Source organism: Nomascus leucogenys, chromosome 7b (genome assembly GCF_006542625.1).
Source record: "Nomascus leucogenys isolate Asia chromosome 7b, Asia_NLE_v1, whole genome shotgun sequence".
Classification (NCBI taxonomy): Eukaryota; Metazoa; Chordata; class Mammalia; order Primates; family Hylobatidae; genus Nomascus; species Nomascus leucogenys.
Window position 1 is genome coordinate 53,488,678 of NC_044387.1, and position 19,203 is coordinate 53,507,880.

At 44.8% G+C, this 19,203-nt stretch overlaps 1 protein-coding gene across 8 annotated transcripts in view; it reads left to right on the forward strand.

The window, feature by feature from the left end:
• Positions 1 to 19,203, forward strand: part of SEZ6L (seizure related 6 homolog like) — a 213,887-nt gene that overhangs the window by 109,250 nt on the left and 85,434 nt on the right. For all 8 annotated transcript variants that reach the window (XM_030816001.1, XM_030816002.1, XM_030816003.1 and 5 more), the window contains exons 2-4: positions 12,742 to 13,482; positions 14,603 to 14,736; positions 17,204 to 17,396. In XM_030816001.1, coding sequence (XP_030671861.1) covers positions 12,742 to 13,482; positions 14,603 to 14,736; positions 17,204 to 17,396 — 1,068 coding nt within the window. The remainder of the gene's footprint in view (positions 1 to 12,741; positions 13,483 to 14,602; positions 14,737 to 17,203; positions 17,397 to 19,203) is intronic.

Here is a 19,203-nt window from a genome sequence, read left to right on the forward strand (position 1 = left end):
TGGGGACTCCCTGCAGGAGAGAAGCCGATTTCCCTGCTCCCCATGGAAATGTGAGAGCAGTTAGAAAACCTTAGAAGGCTGGGGTTTGTTCTCTGCCTTCCTCTGAAATTGAGGTGACAAAGGGAGTTAATTATTTCTTTTTTAATTATTGCTATAAAAATAGCATGCACGTAGCAAAACAATCGAACTGTATAAAATGATATACAATAAAAAAAAAAGTGATTCTCTCTTTGAGCCCAAACCTCATTTCTACTCTGCTGAGGTAAAGCCCCATTACCTGGTTCAAATGTTACACACGTGAGGGCTGGGATGCACACCCGCCTACCTTGATTGTTCTTGCTTCACACTGAATTGTGTTGACATACAGCTGTGCCATTCTTTTTATTATTTTTCAACTTGTTACATAGTTTTTGAATAAGTAATAGTCTCCCTATAAATACATACATACATTTATACACATATATATACATATATATGCATGTAAAAAAAGGTCTATAATGAAAATTCTCTTTTCCACCTTTATTCCTCATCATTCTACTTCCAATGCCCCACCTCCCCTGTAACCAGCATAGTTCCTTTCTTGTGTATTCTTTCAAAGCTCCTTTATGCACAGGTAAACAAATGCAAATATATGTAGACTTATTTTATCTCCCTGTTTTTGCAAGAAAGGTAACATACTCTGCACATCATTCTGCACCTTGGTTTTTGTTTTCTTTTTAGAAAGAAGAATACTTCTTTATTGCTAGTAGGACTAAGCAGCCAATTTGTCTATACAGTCTGAAAACATTCCTAAAACAGCACCCTATACCTCCACCTCTCCCCACCCCACCCTTATGAGCAAAGAGCTATCATTACAGTTCAGTTCTGAGCTGCTCACCTCCCCTGCATCTATATTGACATAGGGTTGAACCCAAGGGAAACCTGGTGTTCGGAGAACTCATTTTTCAAAATTTATCTATTTTTAATTGACTAATAAAATTGTATATATTTATCACATACAACATGATGTTTTGAAATATGCAGGCATCGTGGAATGGCTAAGTCAAGCTAATTAACATATGCCCTACTTCACACATTTATTAATTTTGGGGTAAGAACACTCATAATCTAATCTCTTAGCAATTTTTAAGGATATAATACATTGTTATTCACTGCAGTCATCATGTCATACAATAGATCCCTTGAACTTATCCCTCCTATGCTTTGGCTTAAATTATTTTCCCTTCTAAGACTCATGTTGGAATTTAAATTCCAGGGTGACAGTATTGACCAGTGGTGACTTAAAAAGGCTGTTGGATCAGGAGGGCTCTGCCCTCACAAATGGATTAACCACTCCTGAATTAATGGATTAATGGGTTATCATGGGAGTACAATTAGTGGCTTTATAAGAAGCAGGAGAGAGATATGAGCATATTAGTATGCTCCACCCTGCAGCCGGGTGATGCTCTGCGTCGCTATGAGACTCTGTAGAGAGTCCCCACCAGGAAGAAGGCCCTCACCAGATGCCAACCCATGGACTTCTCAGCCTCCAGAATTGTAAGAAATAAGTTTCTTTTCTTTCTTTCTTTTTTTTTTTTTTTTTTTTTTTTGAGATAGAGTCTCGCTCTGTCACCCAGGATGGAGTGCAGTGGCGCCATCTCTGCTCACTACAAGCTCTGCCTCCCGGGTTCACACCATTCTCCTGCCTCAGCCTCCCGAGTAGCTGGGACTACAGGCGCCCACCACCACGCCTGGCTAATTTTTTTGTGTTTTTTTAGTAGAGACGAGTTTCACCGTGTTAGCCAGGATGGTCTTGATCTGCTGACTTCGTGATCTGCCCACCTCGGCCTCCCAAACTACTGGGATTACAGACGTGAGCCACCGCGCCCGGCCTTCTTTTCTTTACAAATTACCCAGTTCCAGTGTTCTGTGATAAGCAGTGGAAAACAAACTAAGAAATCCTAATTTAAATTATGTATCCTTTGACCAACATCTCCTTAATCCTTACCTACCCCTGCCCACCCCTCTGGTAAACACCATTCTACCCTCTGCTTCTGTGAGTTCAACCTTTTGGATTCCACTGCATCTTACTTTTTAACATTACAGAATCCTTGGTCATCTTCCTCTTCGGCGCATAGATAGCTTCATCATTCTCTTCTCTCAGCTGCGTGGCATTCCACCTGGATGTTCTGTAATTGACTTAACCTTATTGATGTATTCTTGATTTATCCTCTAGTCTTTTGCTACTACAAATGGGGCTGCATTGCTTAACCTGTCTGCATATCATTTTGCACATGGGCAAACATCTCTCTGTAGGATAAATTCCCAGAGGCAGACTCACGAGTCAAAGGGAAGATGTACAAATAATTTTGAAAGTTCTTGCCATGTTACACTCTATGTTATTCACCAGTGACTTCATCTCATTCCTTTAAACCCTGCAGATATTTTACTGTGTTCTACAATTATGTAACTAGTCCCCTATGGATTGGTATGTATGTTGTTTCCAGATTTTTGCTACTATAAACAATGCTTTGTATTGTGAACACTTTGCAACACCCTAGTACGTGTCAACGACCACAAAGGTCCCTCAGCTTTGGGACATGACCAGGCAGCCTGTTTACCTAAAAATCTATTGCTGTTTCAGTGAAGCCTCTTTTGTTCTCTGGCCATTGAACCCAGACTGTCTTCCTAGCCCTCATTTATCATGGATCTCCAGTCTGACCTGTTACATAAACTCTGGTTGATGTGGAGCACGACTGCAAAGCACCCTAGAATAGGCTGCCTGGATGCTCTTGAGAAAAAAGTGTGGTGAGGCAGGTGAAAGGTTGGGACCAACCATAGGCACAGCTTCAGGTAGAAAGCAGCATCTAGAGAAAGCTCGAGAGTACCTCAAAAATCATCAAGGGGGCTTTTTAGAAGCCTACCGTGCCAGTATCCAGCTGCCCCAGATTCCAATTTAGATGGTCTAGTTAAAATCATCAGAAATGAAATGCTGACTTCACTGCTGAAGAGCAGCAGCACTTTTAAATAGAGTTGGTGGCAGGGTAAATTGGTTCAGATTATTCTGAAGGTGATTTTTTTCTATGTCAATCAAAATTTAAAATGTGTAAATCTTTTGGCTGAGCAATGAGCAATGAACTTCCTTTTTTTTTTTTTTTTTTTTTTTGAGATGGAGTCTCGCCCTGTCGCCCAGGCTGGAATGCAGTGGCGCGATTTCGGGCTCACTGCAACCTCCACCTCCCAGGTTCAAGCGATTCTTCTGCCTCAGCCTCCCGAGTAGCTGGGGCTACAGGTGTGCCTCCACGGCTGGCTAATTTTTGTATTTTTAGTAGAGACAGGGTTTCACCATATTGGCCAGGCTGGTCTTGAACTCCTGACCTCATGATCCACCCGCCTTGGCCTCCCAAAGTGCTGGGATTACAGGCATGAGCCACTGCATCCATCTGCAATACAACTTCTAGTACGCCCTCCTTAAGAAATTATGTGAATGTAGTCACCAAAGATGTGTATTAATTGCAGTATTAATTGGAGGAAGGGAGGGGAATGGCAATAATTTGAATATTAATCAATAGGAGACTAGTTCAATGATGTATATGTTTATATTTTAGCGTAATCATTTAAAAAGGGTAAAGTGACTATGTATGTTCTTGCCAAAAGCCCATGGCTTCTAAGTACAAAGTTGGTGGTAGAATACTAATGTAATGGAATACTATATAGCAGTGAAAAATGAATCCATCACAGCTACACTTATCAACATGGATGAATTCCATAGTGTTGATCAACAACAACAACAAAAACAGAAAAAAAAGCAGCTTTCAGGATAATTCCTATGGTATGACAGCATTTATATAATATTTTTAAATGTGCCACACAATGCCATATATTGTTCACAGATATTTCTATCTGTAAAAACTAAATGCATACAATAAATAATAGCAGTAGAATAAGAACAAGTGCACATAATAAATGAGAATTCTAAATGCCACATTCAGGGCAGTAGCATCTCTAGGGGTTGGAGAAGGAGATGGAGAATATTATGGGGGAGGAAAGGCAGGGGTTTCAACTATATCAGGAGTATTCTATTCTTTAAGATGAAGGTGCACATATGTGGGTATTTGCTGCGTTAGCCTTTAACTCTTTTTGATTGACTGAAATATTTCAAAATGTGTTACTCAGTAAGTGACAGAACAATATATGCCATGTGATAACTTTGTAAATGTTCAGACAGATAGAAAATGACATCTGTGTTCATGATGGCTGGCAGGCTGCTGTGTGAGCTCTGCGTTTTACTGGCGTGATTTCATTTTACTCTCTAACAACTCCAAAAGACAAGGCTGATGAAACCCCACCGTACAGATGAGAACAGTGAGCCCCAGAGGAGGGGAGTGGCTGTCCAGGGTCTTACCGGCAGTAACAGTGAGCTAAGTCCAGAACACAAACAGTTCTGACTCCCAATCTCACACTCCTAGGTGCTATTTTGCCTTTTAAAGTAAAAATATGTAACTGTTTTTATATGAATACATTTTATTTAGAGATGAAACAAGACTTGGCCAGGTGCGGTGGCTCACGCCTATAATCCCAGCACTTTGGGAGGCCAAGGCACATGGATCACTTGAGTTCAGGAGTTCAAGACCAGCCTGGTCAGCATGGTGCAACCCTGTCTCTACTAAAAATATAAAAAAAAATTAGCCGGTCATGTTGGCTCATGCCTGTAACCCTAACTATTCTGGAGACTGAAATGGGAGGATCGCTTTAACCCAGGAGGCTGAGGCTGCAGTGAGCTGAGATTGCGCTGCTGCACTCCAACCTCTATGACAGAACAGGACTCCAAAAAAAAAAAAAAAACCCTAACGATGGTTTAACAAGATTACAATCAACACTGATACCCTGTAGAAAGCAGGATTGGTGAACAGAACGTGGGAGAGAAGTGCTTGTACTTTTGATTTCTTACCTCTCAGGTATTCTTGAATTTTTTCAATAAACTATTTCACAGGAAATAATTATTTGAAGATGTGGGAAAGAGGAAAAGTGCACAGGAAACAAAGTCAGAAAGTGTCTAACTCTACCCCAGTTTTGTCTCTATGATCTTGAACAAGTCACTTCCCCTGTAGGAGCCTTTTTTTTTTTTTCACCTATAAAATGGGAAAAACAAAATGTCAACTTTACAGTATTGTTTGGAGATCAGAATGAGATCATAAGAGGGAATGAACTCTGTGGAGTATAAATCACCACTTGAATATCAGTATTGTTAGCATGGGCATACAGGCAGAGGGTTGCAACTGACTGATAGGGAAGACCCCCGCTGCCCCCAAGGCCACCACCACCTCTGCCTTTTGTTCCAGAAGATCTTCTCAAAGTGCAAATGGGATCAACACTCTGAATCTATCCTTCCAAGTGGACCTCAGGGGGCCGGCAGCTGTTGCCTGGCCCAGTGATGAGCATGTAATAAGTGCGGAATGAATGAATGAATGAATGAATGATAAATGGATGAATGAAGTGATGATCAAATGTGCCCAAGATGGAAACTCGGCTCTCGCTAAATCCAACTTCTTTATTTATAAAGTAGACATTAAACTAAGACCTTCTCCAACCCTCAAATTCGATGATACAAGCAACACAAAGCTGATCAGTTCCAGGAATTGGGAAGGAAGACTTTCTCAGTCCTGAGGGCAGTGCCAGATCACCTCTGTGTTGTGCACACTGTGATTAACCCAGTGGTCTTCAGCCAGAGGCAATCTTGCCACCCAGGAAACATCTGGCTGTGTTTGGAATCATTTTTGGTTGTCACAACTGGGCAGGGGATGGGAGGGTAGGGCACGCAGGTTGGGGGAGGTTTGCCACTGGCATCTAGTGGGTAGAAGCTAGGGATGCTGCTCTGTTTCCTACAACGCACAGAGCAGCCTCTGTCACCCAGCAAAAATGATCCAGCCTAGATGTCAAAGGCATAAAAGTAACTGGAAGTACAGTTGATTCTATGCCTTCATCTATCCAGATGTTCCTAGCTTTGTTTTTAATTTTGTTTGATGTGCTCTGCTGTGGTTTTTCAAGCCTCAAACAGCCTTGTTCTTTCACTGCTACTGATATGCTGTGTTGACTCTGGACAACCGCTTCCCCTCTTTGAACCTCACACTCCTTTGCTGGGCAGTTTGTAACCATGATCTCCAGGAGCCTTTTGATCTTTAAGATGTGATATTTATTTTCAGTTTTGTCCCCATTGGGGCCAAACAATCAAGGCATCTTGGGCGAGTCTTTATATTGTGGCGTCTGAAGTATAAGAAATAACCACTGGATTGGGTATTAATGAGGATTAGAATAGTGACTAACCGTTTTGCAGTACCTTTTACCAAAAATACATCCATTGATTCACCTGCCAGTCCTGCGTCCTAAGGGTAGTCACTGTAAATAGTGCCATGAGGGAATAATGATCATCATCTCTACCAGGAAACTGCATTCCAAAGAGGCTCAATGATTCCATCTGTGAAGTGCTTCTGTGATTACAACCGTGTGTGTGCATTCCTAGACCTCTCAATCACCAGGGGCTAGAGAGAGCATCTTAAAGTCAGCTCATTCTGTAAATATTTATTTCATTGAAGAAAGTCTTTTAAGTACTTATTATACATATTTTGGAAAATGCCAAAAAGTAGGAAGGAGAAAATATACCCAGAGACCACCAGGGCCTCCATCTTAGTGCCATTCTTCAAGTCAAAACATGATTCTCTGCCTTGCAATTTGTTTTACTTGGTTGCTTCTAGCCATTTTCATACATACCAAGGAATTTTATATCTCATTCTTTTCACTGAACATTATAGCAGTAGCATCTCCCAGCTCTCATTTCTTCACTCACATCACCTTGTACCTGCATGATGATATGTTACGCTACTGCTTGGAATTCCGTGCCTCTCCCAGGCATTCTGCTGCAGCTGGGGTTTTAAGATACAAACCTTCAGCTTCAGAGCGTGTGCTTTGCTTTTGTTTTGTTTTGTTTTGTTTTTAGATGGAATTTTTGCTCTGTTGCCCAGGCTGGAGGGCAGTGGCACGATCTCGGCTCACTGCCACCTCCGCCTTCTGGGTTCGAGCGATTCTCCCGCCTCAGCTTCCCAAGTAGCTGGGATTACAGGTGCCTGCCACCATGCCTGACTACTTTTTGTATTTTTAGTAGAGACAGGATTTCACAATGTTGGCCAAGCTGGTCTCCAACTCCTGACCTCAGGTGATCTGCCCACCTCAGCCTCCCAAAGTGCTGGGATTACAGGTGTGATCCACCACATCTGGTCAAGGTTATGCTTTTTTTTTTTTTTTCACTTTAATGGGATGTTCCCAGTCTAATCTTCCATCTCCCCATCAAAGTTAGAAAAATGGGAGAGAAAGAGAGATACGCTGCCTCCCCAGCTTGGATGGCAGAACAAATGTTCAGTTGCTTTCTATGTGGCACAGCTCTGTCCCTGGGGGGGACGAGCAACATCAGCATGCATTTAAGGAAAGCTCCATCTCTTCTGTTTGAACTCTGTAGTTGATTATCAGTGTGTGTCTGTTTTCCTAACTCCTTGAGGGCAGGGGCCATATCTTAGAATGTTCACTCTCTTGTGTTGAGTGTCAACCGTAGGAGAAAGTGAACACCTAACACTTTGATTGACCGCATTTGAGTAGAGCACTGAATGTACATGATAAAGGAAGAATCAGATAAATGTGACTGTCATGATTGAAAATTTTAAATGTTCTGAAAAAAAGTGAGTTAATTTAACTCAGTGGTCATCGGACACCAAGAAAAACAAAGCTATTGAAGGAAGTTATAAAGTTTCTGGATAAGGAGTTTTGTCCCCATAATGTAACTCTTCTCTATCTAGACATCATCATGGGGATATTCTGATTGCTCCAGTTTCCTGCTGAGGCCGTGAAGTACAATTTTTGCTAATTCCCAGTGGGACTTGGTTTTGCCTGGCACTAATCTGGCCAACATCCTGGCTAAGAATGAGGCCTGTGGGCTACCTATGTTGCAGACCACAGATGCATATCATCCGTGTTGGACTTAGCCTTAAGTTTGGAGCCAGCTAGCAAGATTCAAGCTTGTGTATGATTAAGGAAAAGGGGATAGTAGGGACTGAGAGATTAATTTATCTGGTGGATACAAAACTCTCCTTGATGGTCAGGTTTTCAATGGGAAAGGGCTGACTCTGAACTCAGCTGGGTTTCCTTCTTAAAGTGGTTTATAGCTGCTGTGGTTAGCACCCTTGTACCCTGGGGGACCCAGAGAGTAAGAACAGCAGCTGTGAAGAGGAAGCCAGTTAGGGAATCTGTTTTCTTGCATTTCCTTCTGTTCTTTTGACTGTATTTGGGTCTTGGAGGACTGGGATTGCTAGGGGAGATCACAAGCCTTGGAAAGAGTCAAAAAGTCACCATCTGCTGCACAAACCCACACTTTGTTTTCTGCTAACTGCATCCTTGGGCACTTGGAAGACAAAACTGATGAGGAACACATAGGAAGTCGGGTGGGTTCACGTGTTCCCAAACTTCCATGACAACTCTGATAATAAAAGTCACCAGAGGAGTTTTTCAATCATCAGCTTCCCAAGACCCACCCCTGGAGATTCAGATGTGATGGGTCTGAATTCTGTGGAGTTGGGGTTGGAGATTAGAAAAACACTCTAGCCCACCCAGCAGAGACAAACAAAATGACAGGGAAAGGGAAGAGGCTGATTCAAGCCGAGGAGGAGGATGCCAAGTGACACCAATACCCCAAATTTCTTAAGAGAGCTAGTAGCATGGTCTTTGGGGTCATAAAAACCAAGATTTGAAACCCAGCTTCATTGTGTGACCTCAAAAAGTGATTTAACATCCCAAAACTTCACTTCGATCATTCATAAAATAGGAACAATAATTTCTGCCTGATAAGGTTGAGAACGAATTAAAAATGAGGCAATGGATGCAAAGCCTTCTTCATCACTCAACAAAGCAATCAAAATTAAAACATTATAAATATCACAGTTATTTTGGCCAAGGTGAATTGATATGCTTTTTGTCACCTCCTTGTGTGCAGATGACACAACTTGTTTTCCCAATCTTGCTCTCTCTCTCTCTCTCTCTCTCATCCCTGCTTATAATTAAGGGGCAATATTTGCAAAGGAGCTGGCTGGCCAGATAATCCAAAAAAAACTCCCAACATCAGCCGGTGTTGGGATTTAGCAGTCACCTTTCCCAATTTAGCAGGGTTAACAAATGGCTCTAAGAATAATTGTCAATTCCCTGGTCATTTCAAAAACCCAACAATGTCTGAGCTAGAAAGGCCCTTCCTTCAATATGCAGTCTGGCCGCCCATTTGACACATAGAGAAGATGCAGAGAAGAGGAGACCCATGCAAAGTCATGCTAGTGAATAGTGGCCAAGATGGGACACCACCCGGGTCCCTCAGCTCCTGGTTGTATCCAAGTACTTTGTGTTGTACCACAGCTGGGTCTTGGAAGCTGGGTGTCCTGACCCCTCCCCCCTGCTCTTTTTATCCCTGCGCCCTCTTTTCACTCCACAGTCTACAAAGATGGTCAACATCAATCATTTTAGAAAAGCGACAGTGAGCATAAAAGCCATTGTTTTGGGGCAGATCCACATCTGGTCTAATCCAACAAGGTAGATAGAATCCCCCCATTACACAAAAGAGACTGCTGAACCTCAGTAAGGTTCAAGGACTTGCCCAGACTCACTCAGCTCATAACTGTAACAGGCAGGATTTGAACCCTAACTCTGAAGCTTCACTACTCCCCACCTTGGACTAGGAAATCTGCCTGATGCCTGAATGACCTTGACCTGCCCTCATGCCAACCACTCATGCTGCTCCCAGATGCCCATTCCTGGCCCAGCATCACTGGCGGCCTGGAAGGAACACTGGCTGGTAATCAATGTTACACAACAGGAACATTTGTTGATGCCAGTTGCAAACTGTTGCAGTCTATATAGATTAAGCCACTGCCGCCAACTCCATGAAAGTAAATGAGCCTCTCCAACGACTGCTGAAATAAATTTAAACGACAGCACTGGAGGGCCTGGAGACTGTAGCTGAGCGGGTGTCTCTCTGCAGAAAATCTACAAGGACAGCTATCAGTCCGAGGGCTTTGTCCCCGTGATGTAATTCCTCTCTATCTAGACATCATCACGGGGATGTTCTGATTGCTCCAGTTTCCTGCTGAGGGGCTGTGATTGCAATGACAAGAGTAAAAACCATGACGGCAGATGGCATTTGCTAAGCACTCACTACGGGTGAGGCGCTGTCCTAAGTGCTTTGCATACATCAACTCGCTGAATGATGGCAACCCCAGGAAATAGGAAATAATAGCCCCATTTGACAGCTGAGGGAACTGAGGCTTGGAGAGTGAAGTCATTAACCAGCAATTGGCAGAGCTGGGTCTTTAAAAAGCAAACAAAGCTGGTTTCCAGCACCATTCTGCCCAACAGCTGCCTGGGCCAGCCCTTCTTTAAAATGACTAAATGGTTTTATCTTCAAGACAAAAATAAATCGCAAGGATGGGGACCGAGGTGGGAGGACCCCTTGATCTCAGGAGGGATCCAGAGATCCAGCCATAGTGAGATCTGTCTCAAGAAAAAACAAAATGAATTACAAGAAGTTAGCCAGGTATACAAGGCCCTCCAGGGCCTGGCCCCTGCCTCCCTACCTTACCAGCTTTATCCCTCATACCCTCCACTTGTGCTCCAAAACCCCTTGCAATTCTTTTGTGCCCACCTCCGCCCAGCCTCCAAGCCTCTGTGGGTCTTCACACGGGCCTCTGTTCTGAATCTGCCTCGTGATTCTGAATCCTAAAACATTTCTATGTCTCCCACAAGGTCACTCTTATATTCTTTCAGTTTAAAATGTACGTCCCCCAACCCTGCTTTTACACTGTTGGTGGGAATGTAAATTAATTCAACCATTGTGGAAGACGGTGCGGAGATTCTTCAAAGATCTAGAACCAGAAATAGCATTTGATCCAGCAATCCCATTACTGGGTCCCATTACATATATACCCAAAGGAATATAAATCATTCTATTACAAAGATACATGTATGCACATGTTCATTGCTGCACTATTCACAATAGCAAAGACGTGGAATCAACCCAATGCCCATCAATGATAGACTGGATAAAGAAAATGTGGTACATGTACACCATGGAATACTATGCAGCCATAAAGACAAACAAAATCATGTCTTTTGCAGGCACGTGGATGGAGCTGGAAGACATTATCCCTAGCAAACTAAGGCAGGAACAGAAAACCAAACATCAGGCCAGGCGCGGTGGCTCACGCTTGTAATCCCAGCACTTTGGGAGGCCGAGGCGGGTGGATCATGAGGTCAGGAGATCGAGACCACGGTGAAACCCCGTCTCTACTAAAAATACAAAAAATTAGCTGGGCGTGGTGGCGGGCACCTGTAGTCCCAGATACTCGGAGAGGCTGAGGCAGGAGAATGGCGTGAACTCGAGAGGCGGGGCTTGCAGTGAGCCGAGATTGCGCCACTGCACTCCAGCCTGGGCGACAGAGCGAGACTCCGTCTCAAAAAAAAAAAAAAAAAGAAAACCAAACACCACATGTTCTCACTTCTAAGTGGGAGCTGAACAATGAGAACACATGGACACAGGGAGGGGATTAACACACACCGGGGCCTGTTGTGGGGTGGAGTTGGGGGAAGGAGAGCATTAGGAAAAATAGGTAATGCATGCTGGGCTTAATACCTAGGTGATGGGTTCATAGGTGCAGCAAACCACCATGGCACATGTTTACCTATGTAACAAACCTGCACATCCTGCACATATGCCCCAGAACTTAAAATTTAAATTTAAATTTAAAAAAACTCCGGTCCCCCGTCCCCCAAGCCCAGCCAGAGCACACAGCTTAGAAAAGAGTGTGGCCTGGTGTCCATCCCCACTCATCCTCTTAGCTGCATGTCTTTGTACAGGGAACAATCTGCCCAGCTGTACTTGGCAGGCCTGTCCTGCAGACATGGTTAGGGGCCCGTCCTCTCTATCCTCTTAGCACACAAGCTTTTCTCTTTCCAAGCATTCATCATATCAAATATGATTGTGTCTACTTTCCCATCCCCCTTCCCAGTACATATACAACCAGGCAGTGAGACCCCTGTGCTTTTTGTTTCTATACTCCTAATACTTAGCTCAGTGCTGGCATGATGAAGCCCAAGTCTTCAGGAAAAAGAAGGAAGGAAGGAAGGAAGGAAGGAAGGAAGGAAGGAAGGAAGGAAGGAAGGAAGGGAGGGAGGAAGGAAGGAACGGAGGAAATGGAGGAAGGAAGGAAGGAAGGAAGGAAGGAAGGAAGGAAGGAAGGAAGGAAATGAAGGAGGAAGGAAGAAAGAAAAAATGGAAGGGGAAAGGAAGGAGGAAGGGAGGACAGAAAGAAAGAGAGAGAAAGCAAGCAAGAAAGAAAGCAAGAAAAAAAGAAAGAGAAAGAAAAGAAAGAAAGAAAGAAAGAAAGAGAAAGAAAAAAGAAAGAGGAAGGAAGGAAGGAAGAAGGAAGGAGGAAGGAAAGAAGGAAGGAAGGAGAGAGAGGGACGGTGGGAGGAAAAGAAGGAAGAAAGAAGAGAAAGAGGGAGAGAGGGAAGGAGGAGAAAAAAGAAAGGAAGGGAGGGAGGGAGAAAGGAGAAGTTGGTTTAGAGGCCAGCCTGACAAGCCTTGGGCACCGCCCTTAGGAAGGCCACCCTCAGAGTCTGACAGCAGGTGAAGGTCCTAAATCTCCCCAAACTAACTGGTGTCTTTTCTCCTTTTCCAAGATGCTCTTCCCCAGGGAGATGCTAGCCCTTTGGGTCCTTACCTCCTGCCCTCAGGAGCCCTGGAGAGAGGCAGTCCTGGCAAAGAGCACCCCGAAGAGAGAGTGGTAACAGCGCCCACCAGTTCCTCCCAGTCGGCGGAAGTGCTGGGTGAGGTGGAGCTGGATGGGACCGCACCCTCGGCACATCACGACACCCCTGCCCTGTCACCGCTGCTTCCAGAGGAGGCCCGCCCCAAGCACACCTTGCCCCCCAAGAAGAAACTGCCTTCGCTCAAGCAGGTGAACTTCGCCAGGAAGCAGCTGAGGCCCAAGGCCACGTCCGCAGCCACAGTCCAAAGGGCAGGGTCCCAGCCAGCATCCCAGGGCCTAGATCTCCTCTCCTCCTCCACGGAGAAGCCTGGCCCACCGGGGGACCCGGACCCTGTCGTGGCCTCCGAGGAGGCATCGGAAGTGCCCCTTTGGCTGGACCGAAAGGAGAGTGCGGTCCCCACAACGCCCGCACCCCTGCAAATCTCCCCCTTCACTTCGCAGCCCTATGTGGCCCACACGCTCCCCCAGAGGCCAGAACCTGGGGAGCCCGGGCCTGACATGGCCCAGGAGGCCCCACAAGAGGACACCAGCCCCATGGCCCTGATGGACAAAGGTGAGAATGAGCTGACAGGGTCAGCCTCAGAGGAGAGCCAGGAGACCACTACCTCCACCATTATCACCACCACGGTCATCACCACCGAGCAGGCACCAGGTATGCGGCCCCCAACTCCTGAAGCCCTCCTGAAACAGCCATGAGGCACTCACTATGCTCAGGGCATGTGGGTAGAGGAATCTCAAGAAGCCCCGGCCCCACCATCAGTTACCGTCCATCGAGCACTGACTATGAGCTTTGCCCTGTGGCTCAGAATTAATAGCCTCATTTCATTTGTTTGTTGTTTTGGGGGGTTGTTTTAGCAACAGGGTCTTGATCTTTCACCCACGCTGGAGTGCCATGGCAGGATCATAGCTCACTTCAACCTCAAACTCCTGTGCTCAAGTGATCCTCTTGCCTCAGCCTCTTGAGTAGCTGGGACTACAAGCATGCACTATGATGTCCAGCTAATTTTTTTTGGTTTTTGTAGAAAGGGGATCTTGCTTATTGTCCAGGCTGGGGAACTCCTGGGCTCAAGCAATCCTCCCACCTCAGCCTCCCAAAGCACTGGGATTACAGGCATGAGCAAGGACACTCAGACAACTGAAACCCTGAGACCCCCAAGCAACTTGCCAAAGGTCACACAGCTAATGAGCAAGATTCAAAACCTTTTCATCTTGGAACGGAATTCTTCATTTAACCTGCTTCAAAGCCACTAGCCTTTCAAAGCACATTTGCTTTTAGCATTACACGTATTTTCTAGACTTGATAAAATGCTCTTCTGTGTTCCAGTCTTCTCTACCATCTTTAAAATGGGAGAAGGACCCCCAATTGTCAAGCATACATGGATTTTGGACAAGTGCAATGTGGCCACCCTTCAAAGCATGTGAGCTCTGGGTCCAAATCCTGCTTGCTGTTTGAGCTCGGCCCCTCTCTGAGCTTTTGTTTACTTCCCTCTAAAATGGGGATGAAATATTATCAGTCCCTATGAGAATGAGTGGGGTCACGCCTGTTGACTGGCTAAAATGGTGCCTAGCAGGATATAGTAAGTGATCATTCTGTGTCAATTATTGCTGTTTTTATTATCATGTCAATTCTGGAGCTGAAGAATTAACAGCAGAAGGACAGATGGGAACAGCAAAATGCAGGTTCCGCTAGAGCCCCCATTCCACCCCACAGCCCATGGTTGAGCTTGCATCCAAGTTGTCTTTGGTGTCCTAATTAAAGTCCTTCCTTCCAGCTCTCTGCAGTGTGAGCTTCTCCAATCCTGAGGGGTACATTGACTCCAGCGACTACCCACTGCTGCCCCTCAACAACTTTCTGGAGTGCACATACAACGTGACAGTCTACACTGGCTATGGGGTGGAGCTCCAGGTAACCCCAGGAGAGTACCTCGCAGAGGCTGCCTCTTCTAGCAGGAAGTCTCAGGAGGATTGTCTGAGTCAGGCTTACTGTTATGCTACCCAGTTTGGTTCTGTCTTTGCTCAACCAGGCCAACTTAAGCTGGGTTTTGGTGAATGAGTAGGAGTTCTTAACTCAATGCCTCGCTAAAATAGCTTGGGGCGATAGAGGGAAGAGGCTGACAAATTCTGAGGCATTTCCCAGAAGGAAAATCCCTTGATACTCTGCTTATCTCACACACACATACACACACGCATGCACGTGCATAAACACACACACACACACTCACACACACACACTCACACACACACACTCACACACACACACACACACACACACACGGAAGCTCCAGCTGGTTCATCTGATTCTTACTTGCTTGCTTGTTCCTCTTTCTTTTTCTTTCTTGCTTGCTTGCTTGCTTGCTTCCTGCTTTCTTGCTTCTTTCTCTTTCTCTTTCTTTCTTTCTTTCTTTCTTGCTTGCTTGCTTGCTTGCTTGCTTACTTTCCTTCATTTTCTGGTTATTAGAACATTTTATTCTTAAACTTTTGCCCATACAGTAAGAAAGGAAAAGCAGGGTGGCATAATGCTCAGACATCTGGATTTTAAGTCCTACCTCTTCCAGTTAAAACTGCGTGACTTTGAGCAAGGAACTTCACCTCTCTGAGCCTCCGTTTCCCCACCAATAAAATAGGAATAATGTTACTGCTTTGTAAAGTTTGGGGGAACAGTAAATATGACAATGCAGAGATCATTTGGCCACAGCCCAGCAGAGAGAGAGAGAGAGGAGAGAGAGAGAGAGATCATTTGGTCAGAGCCCAGCAGAAATTGTGACCATGCAGTGCATATTATCAATTATCTTCAGTATGCTAATCACCCTGAATATGTTCCTGTTTCTCACGAGAAATAAAGAGCCGTCAAAAGTTTTTGAGCTGGGGCAGGTGTATGACCTTACCTTAGGAAGGTTTTTTGTTTTTGTTTTGTTTTACTTGTATAAGAGAGACAAAAGGTAAGCCCCTCAGCAGGAGAACCTATAGTCTTTGCAGTCCCCAGGGCTTTGCACAGTGTGTGGCACATTGTAGGTGCTTAATAATTGCTCATGGAATTAAAATAAACTGGAGAAAACCTGCAGTCCCGATGATTCTAGTGTTTAAGGACACTTTCCTCCATATCATAAAGAGTATTGGACCCACTATGTGTCCAATACTGTGTGGAGCCTTTTACCAGGCACAGTAGAGTTCATTCATTGAGCAATTAGTATGCACCAGGCAAAGCTGTTGACACAGGAGAATACGTCGATGTAAAAAACTGATGCAATGCCTGCCCTAAAAGAGAAATACATAAGATGCCATTTAATAGGGACTCTAACTGGTGTTTTAGAGGATGTTGTAGAATCACAGCAAAGGAACAGGCAAACTCCTTGGCAATCAGGGAAGGTCTCACAGAGGAGGGCAATTTTAATGGGGCTTTGGTGAATGAGTAGGAGTTCATCAAAGAGAAAAGAGGATAAGATATAGGGCCCGAAGGAAGAAAAGCTTGTGGGTAAGGCCTGCCCTGTTTAGAGGAGAGGCAGATAAACTAAAGTTCCAAGCCCTACTCATAAAAGCGTAAGTCTTCATATTAGGCATTGAGACCTGACTAAACTCTCCCTTACACACACACACACACACACACACACACACACACACACACACCATTTGTTCAGCCTCCCTGCGTACAACTAAAGCATCTCCCTTCTTTCTTCTCAAATCCCACAGGGTGTAAATGGCAAAGCAAGTGCCTGATTCTTTGAGGTAGGGGTTGATTGTCCTGCAGTTAATTGTAGCCACCACTGCGGAGAACAAGAGAATGGGCCGGAGAGTGCCCTAGAAATGAGGCCCCCACCCCTCACTTACCAATTTATGCAGAAAATGGAAGAATATATGCAATCTTTTTTTTAATATTTTCTGAGCACCTAATATGTGCCAGGTACTATTCCAGGCACTGGAAACATTGAACAGCATGGAGAAATCCTTAGGCTTGCAGAGTATACATTCTGGTAGAATGCCTCTTCCAGCTCCCTGGAGACGGGATCTCAAGCACAAGCTGATCCAACTGCTGCCTCCACTCACCAGCTCCAGGATCATCTATCCCACCCTCTAGCATCCAGGGCCTCCGCCAAAGGCCCCTCTTACAGGACACAGCAATGGGGGCCTCACACTGCAAGTCCCTTGCAATGCCTCTGCTTTGCAGTTTGGTTTCACTCTATGCCCTAGGCTTTTGGGGAAATTAAGGGGACCTTGATATTCCCAGGGCTCCTGTGGGCTGGGCATGGGGCCCAGGGGTCCTGTTGACCAGGGGCTAGCAGTGCCTGGGCCACTTTTCATTGACATCTTTGCAACCTTAGAGGGTTCTATCTCAAACACAACTCAGAGTTCCTCTCTGTCTCCTTCTCTGTTCCCAGGTGAAGAGTGTGAACCTGTCCGATGGGGAACTGCTCTCCATCCGCGGGGTGGACGGCCCTACTCTGACCGTCTTGGCCAACCAGACGCTCCTGGTGGAGGGGCAGGTAATCCGAAGCCCCACCAACACCATCTCCGTCTACTTCCGGACCTTCCAGGATGACGGCCTTGGGAACTTCCAGCTTCACTACCAGGGTAGGGTCAGGCCAAGGCTGATGAAACGTAGGTGTTTGCCTCAGTTTCCCTCTGGAGAAAAGGATTTTAAAATTTTTGTGCCAGGGACCTCTCTGACAGTTTGGTAAAACCTACAAACCCCTTCTCAGAAAAATGTTTTTGAAAGTATAAAATAAAATATATACAATTTTAAAGAAAACAGTATTACTGAACTGCAGTTATCAAAATACTGCTGTAATCTATGACGCCTTAATCTATGTGCTTTTTGTTAATTCATTAAACAATGTCTTCTAGTAGTTCTTATAATTGCTGACATTTCAAAGTACTAAGGAGCATAAGAAATATGTTGAGATGTCCATTATGATATGAAAAATATCTGTGGTTTCTCTTGGTGTCAAAGTCACAGGTTCTACTACAATGTTTCAGTTTGTTGCCAGGAAAATAGCACAACTAAGGTAGAGGTTAATGAAAATAAGCAAGCAGCTTTCCTTCATTCAAGTTCACAGGCCCTGATTTCAATATATAGATCCCCTGTGTGTCCACAGACTCCTGATAAAGAGCCTTAACAGGGTACTTCTCTCTTTTCTTCTTTCTCTACTGTTTTTCCTTTTTGTCTGTTCCTGTCTTCTCTGTTTTGCTCTCTGTTCATTCCTCTCTTCTCTTACTTCCTTTCTCCTTCCTTCTCCTCCCTCTTTTCTTGCTTGTTTTATTTCTTAATTTCCTCCTCTCTTTCTCTTCCTTTCCACCATCTATTTTCCCTCCCGTCTCTCTCTCCCCTTTCCTAGTTCCCCTTTTTCTTCCTCTTCCTCTTTTCTTCCCCTCTCCCTCCACCCCATTTCCTCCTGTGCAGCTCCCATGACCTCAGGTCTCCTTTGCCTCGCCCAGGAACTTTCCCTGGGATACTTACTAACTGCTGAAATATCTGAATGGCAAGTGGATTTGTGAACCACGCAACCAGATATTTGAGAGCCATCATGTTTTATATCAAATTGTCCAGACATTTGAAAACAACAACAACTCATTTTCAACTTTTCTCTCACCTGTTTCTGAAACAGGTGGATGACTGTATAGGGGAGTGTCCACTTCATCACAACTTTTCAATATGGATACTGCCCTTTGCTGTTATTGTGAATTTAAAAGCAACAACAAAAAAGAATTTGAATCATGAACTTGAATGTATTCCTTCTAATACGTACTGAGAATACAGATACTCTACACTGCAGGAGAGGTCAGACCATGGTCTAGGGTAAAGAAGCTAGGATGAATTTGACATCCTCTTATGAAAACTGAGGAATTGAGTATGGCCCCATGCACCCTTTTACTACCCCCATCTACTGACTGTGAAGGAGGCTCTTTCTCTATATTATCTCATTTAATCCCCCCCACCACCTATAAGGTGGAGGCACTGAGTCCTTGTCTCAAGGTGACATCGTTTTGTAAACTCACATTAGTTTTCCCTCTAAAGCTCAAGCTCTTGCCTCCCAGGCCAGTAGTTCTCGAGCTTTCATATCCTTGGGCACTTCCCAAAGACCTGGTTCAAGCATCTGCATTTTTAACAAGCACCCAAGATGTGCACGCAGGTGGGACTAAACTTCCTGGGTGGTCTTGCTCCTCCCAGTCCCAGATAGAAGGCCATTCTGTGTCCACATAGATAGAGATAGGCTCAAAGGAGGTATGGAAACTCATTTTTCATCCCAAACCTGCTGTCTCTGGTTAGGCAGGGTGGCGATTTTTAGGCCCCAAGAAAGTGCTAACCTGGCAGCTTCAGCATGATATGATCAAAGAGAGTCACAAAAATACCATTCTCCAGAGCTCTGGAGTCCCCAGG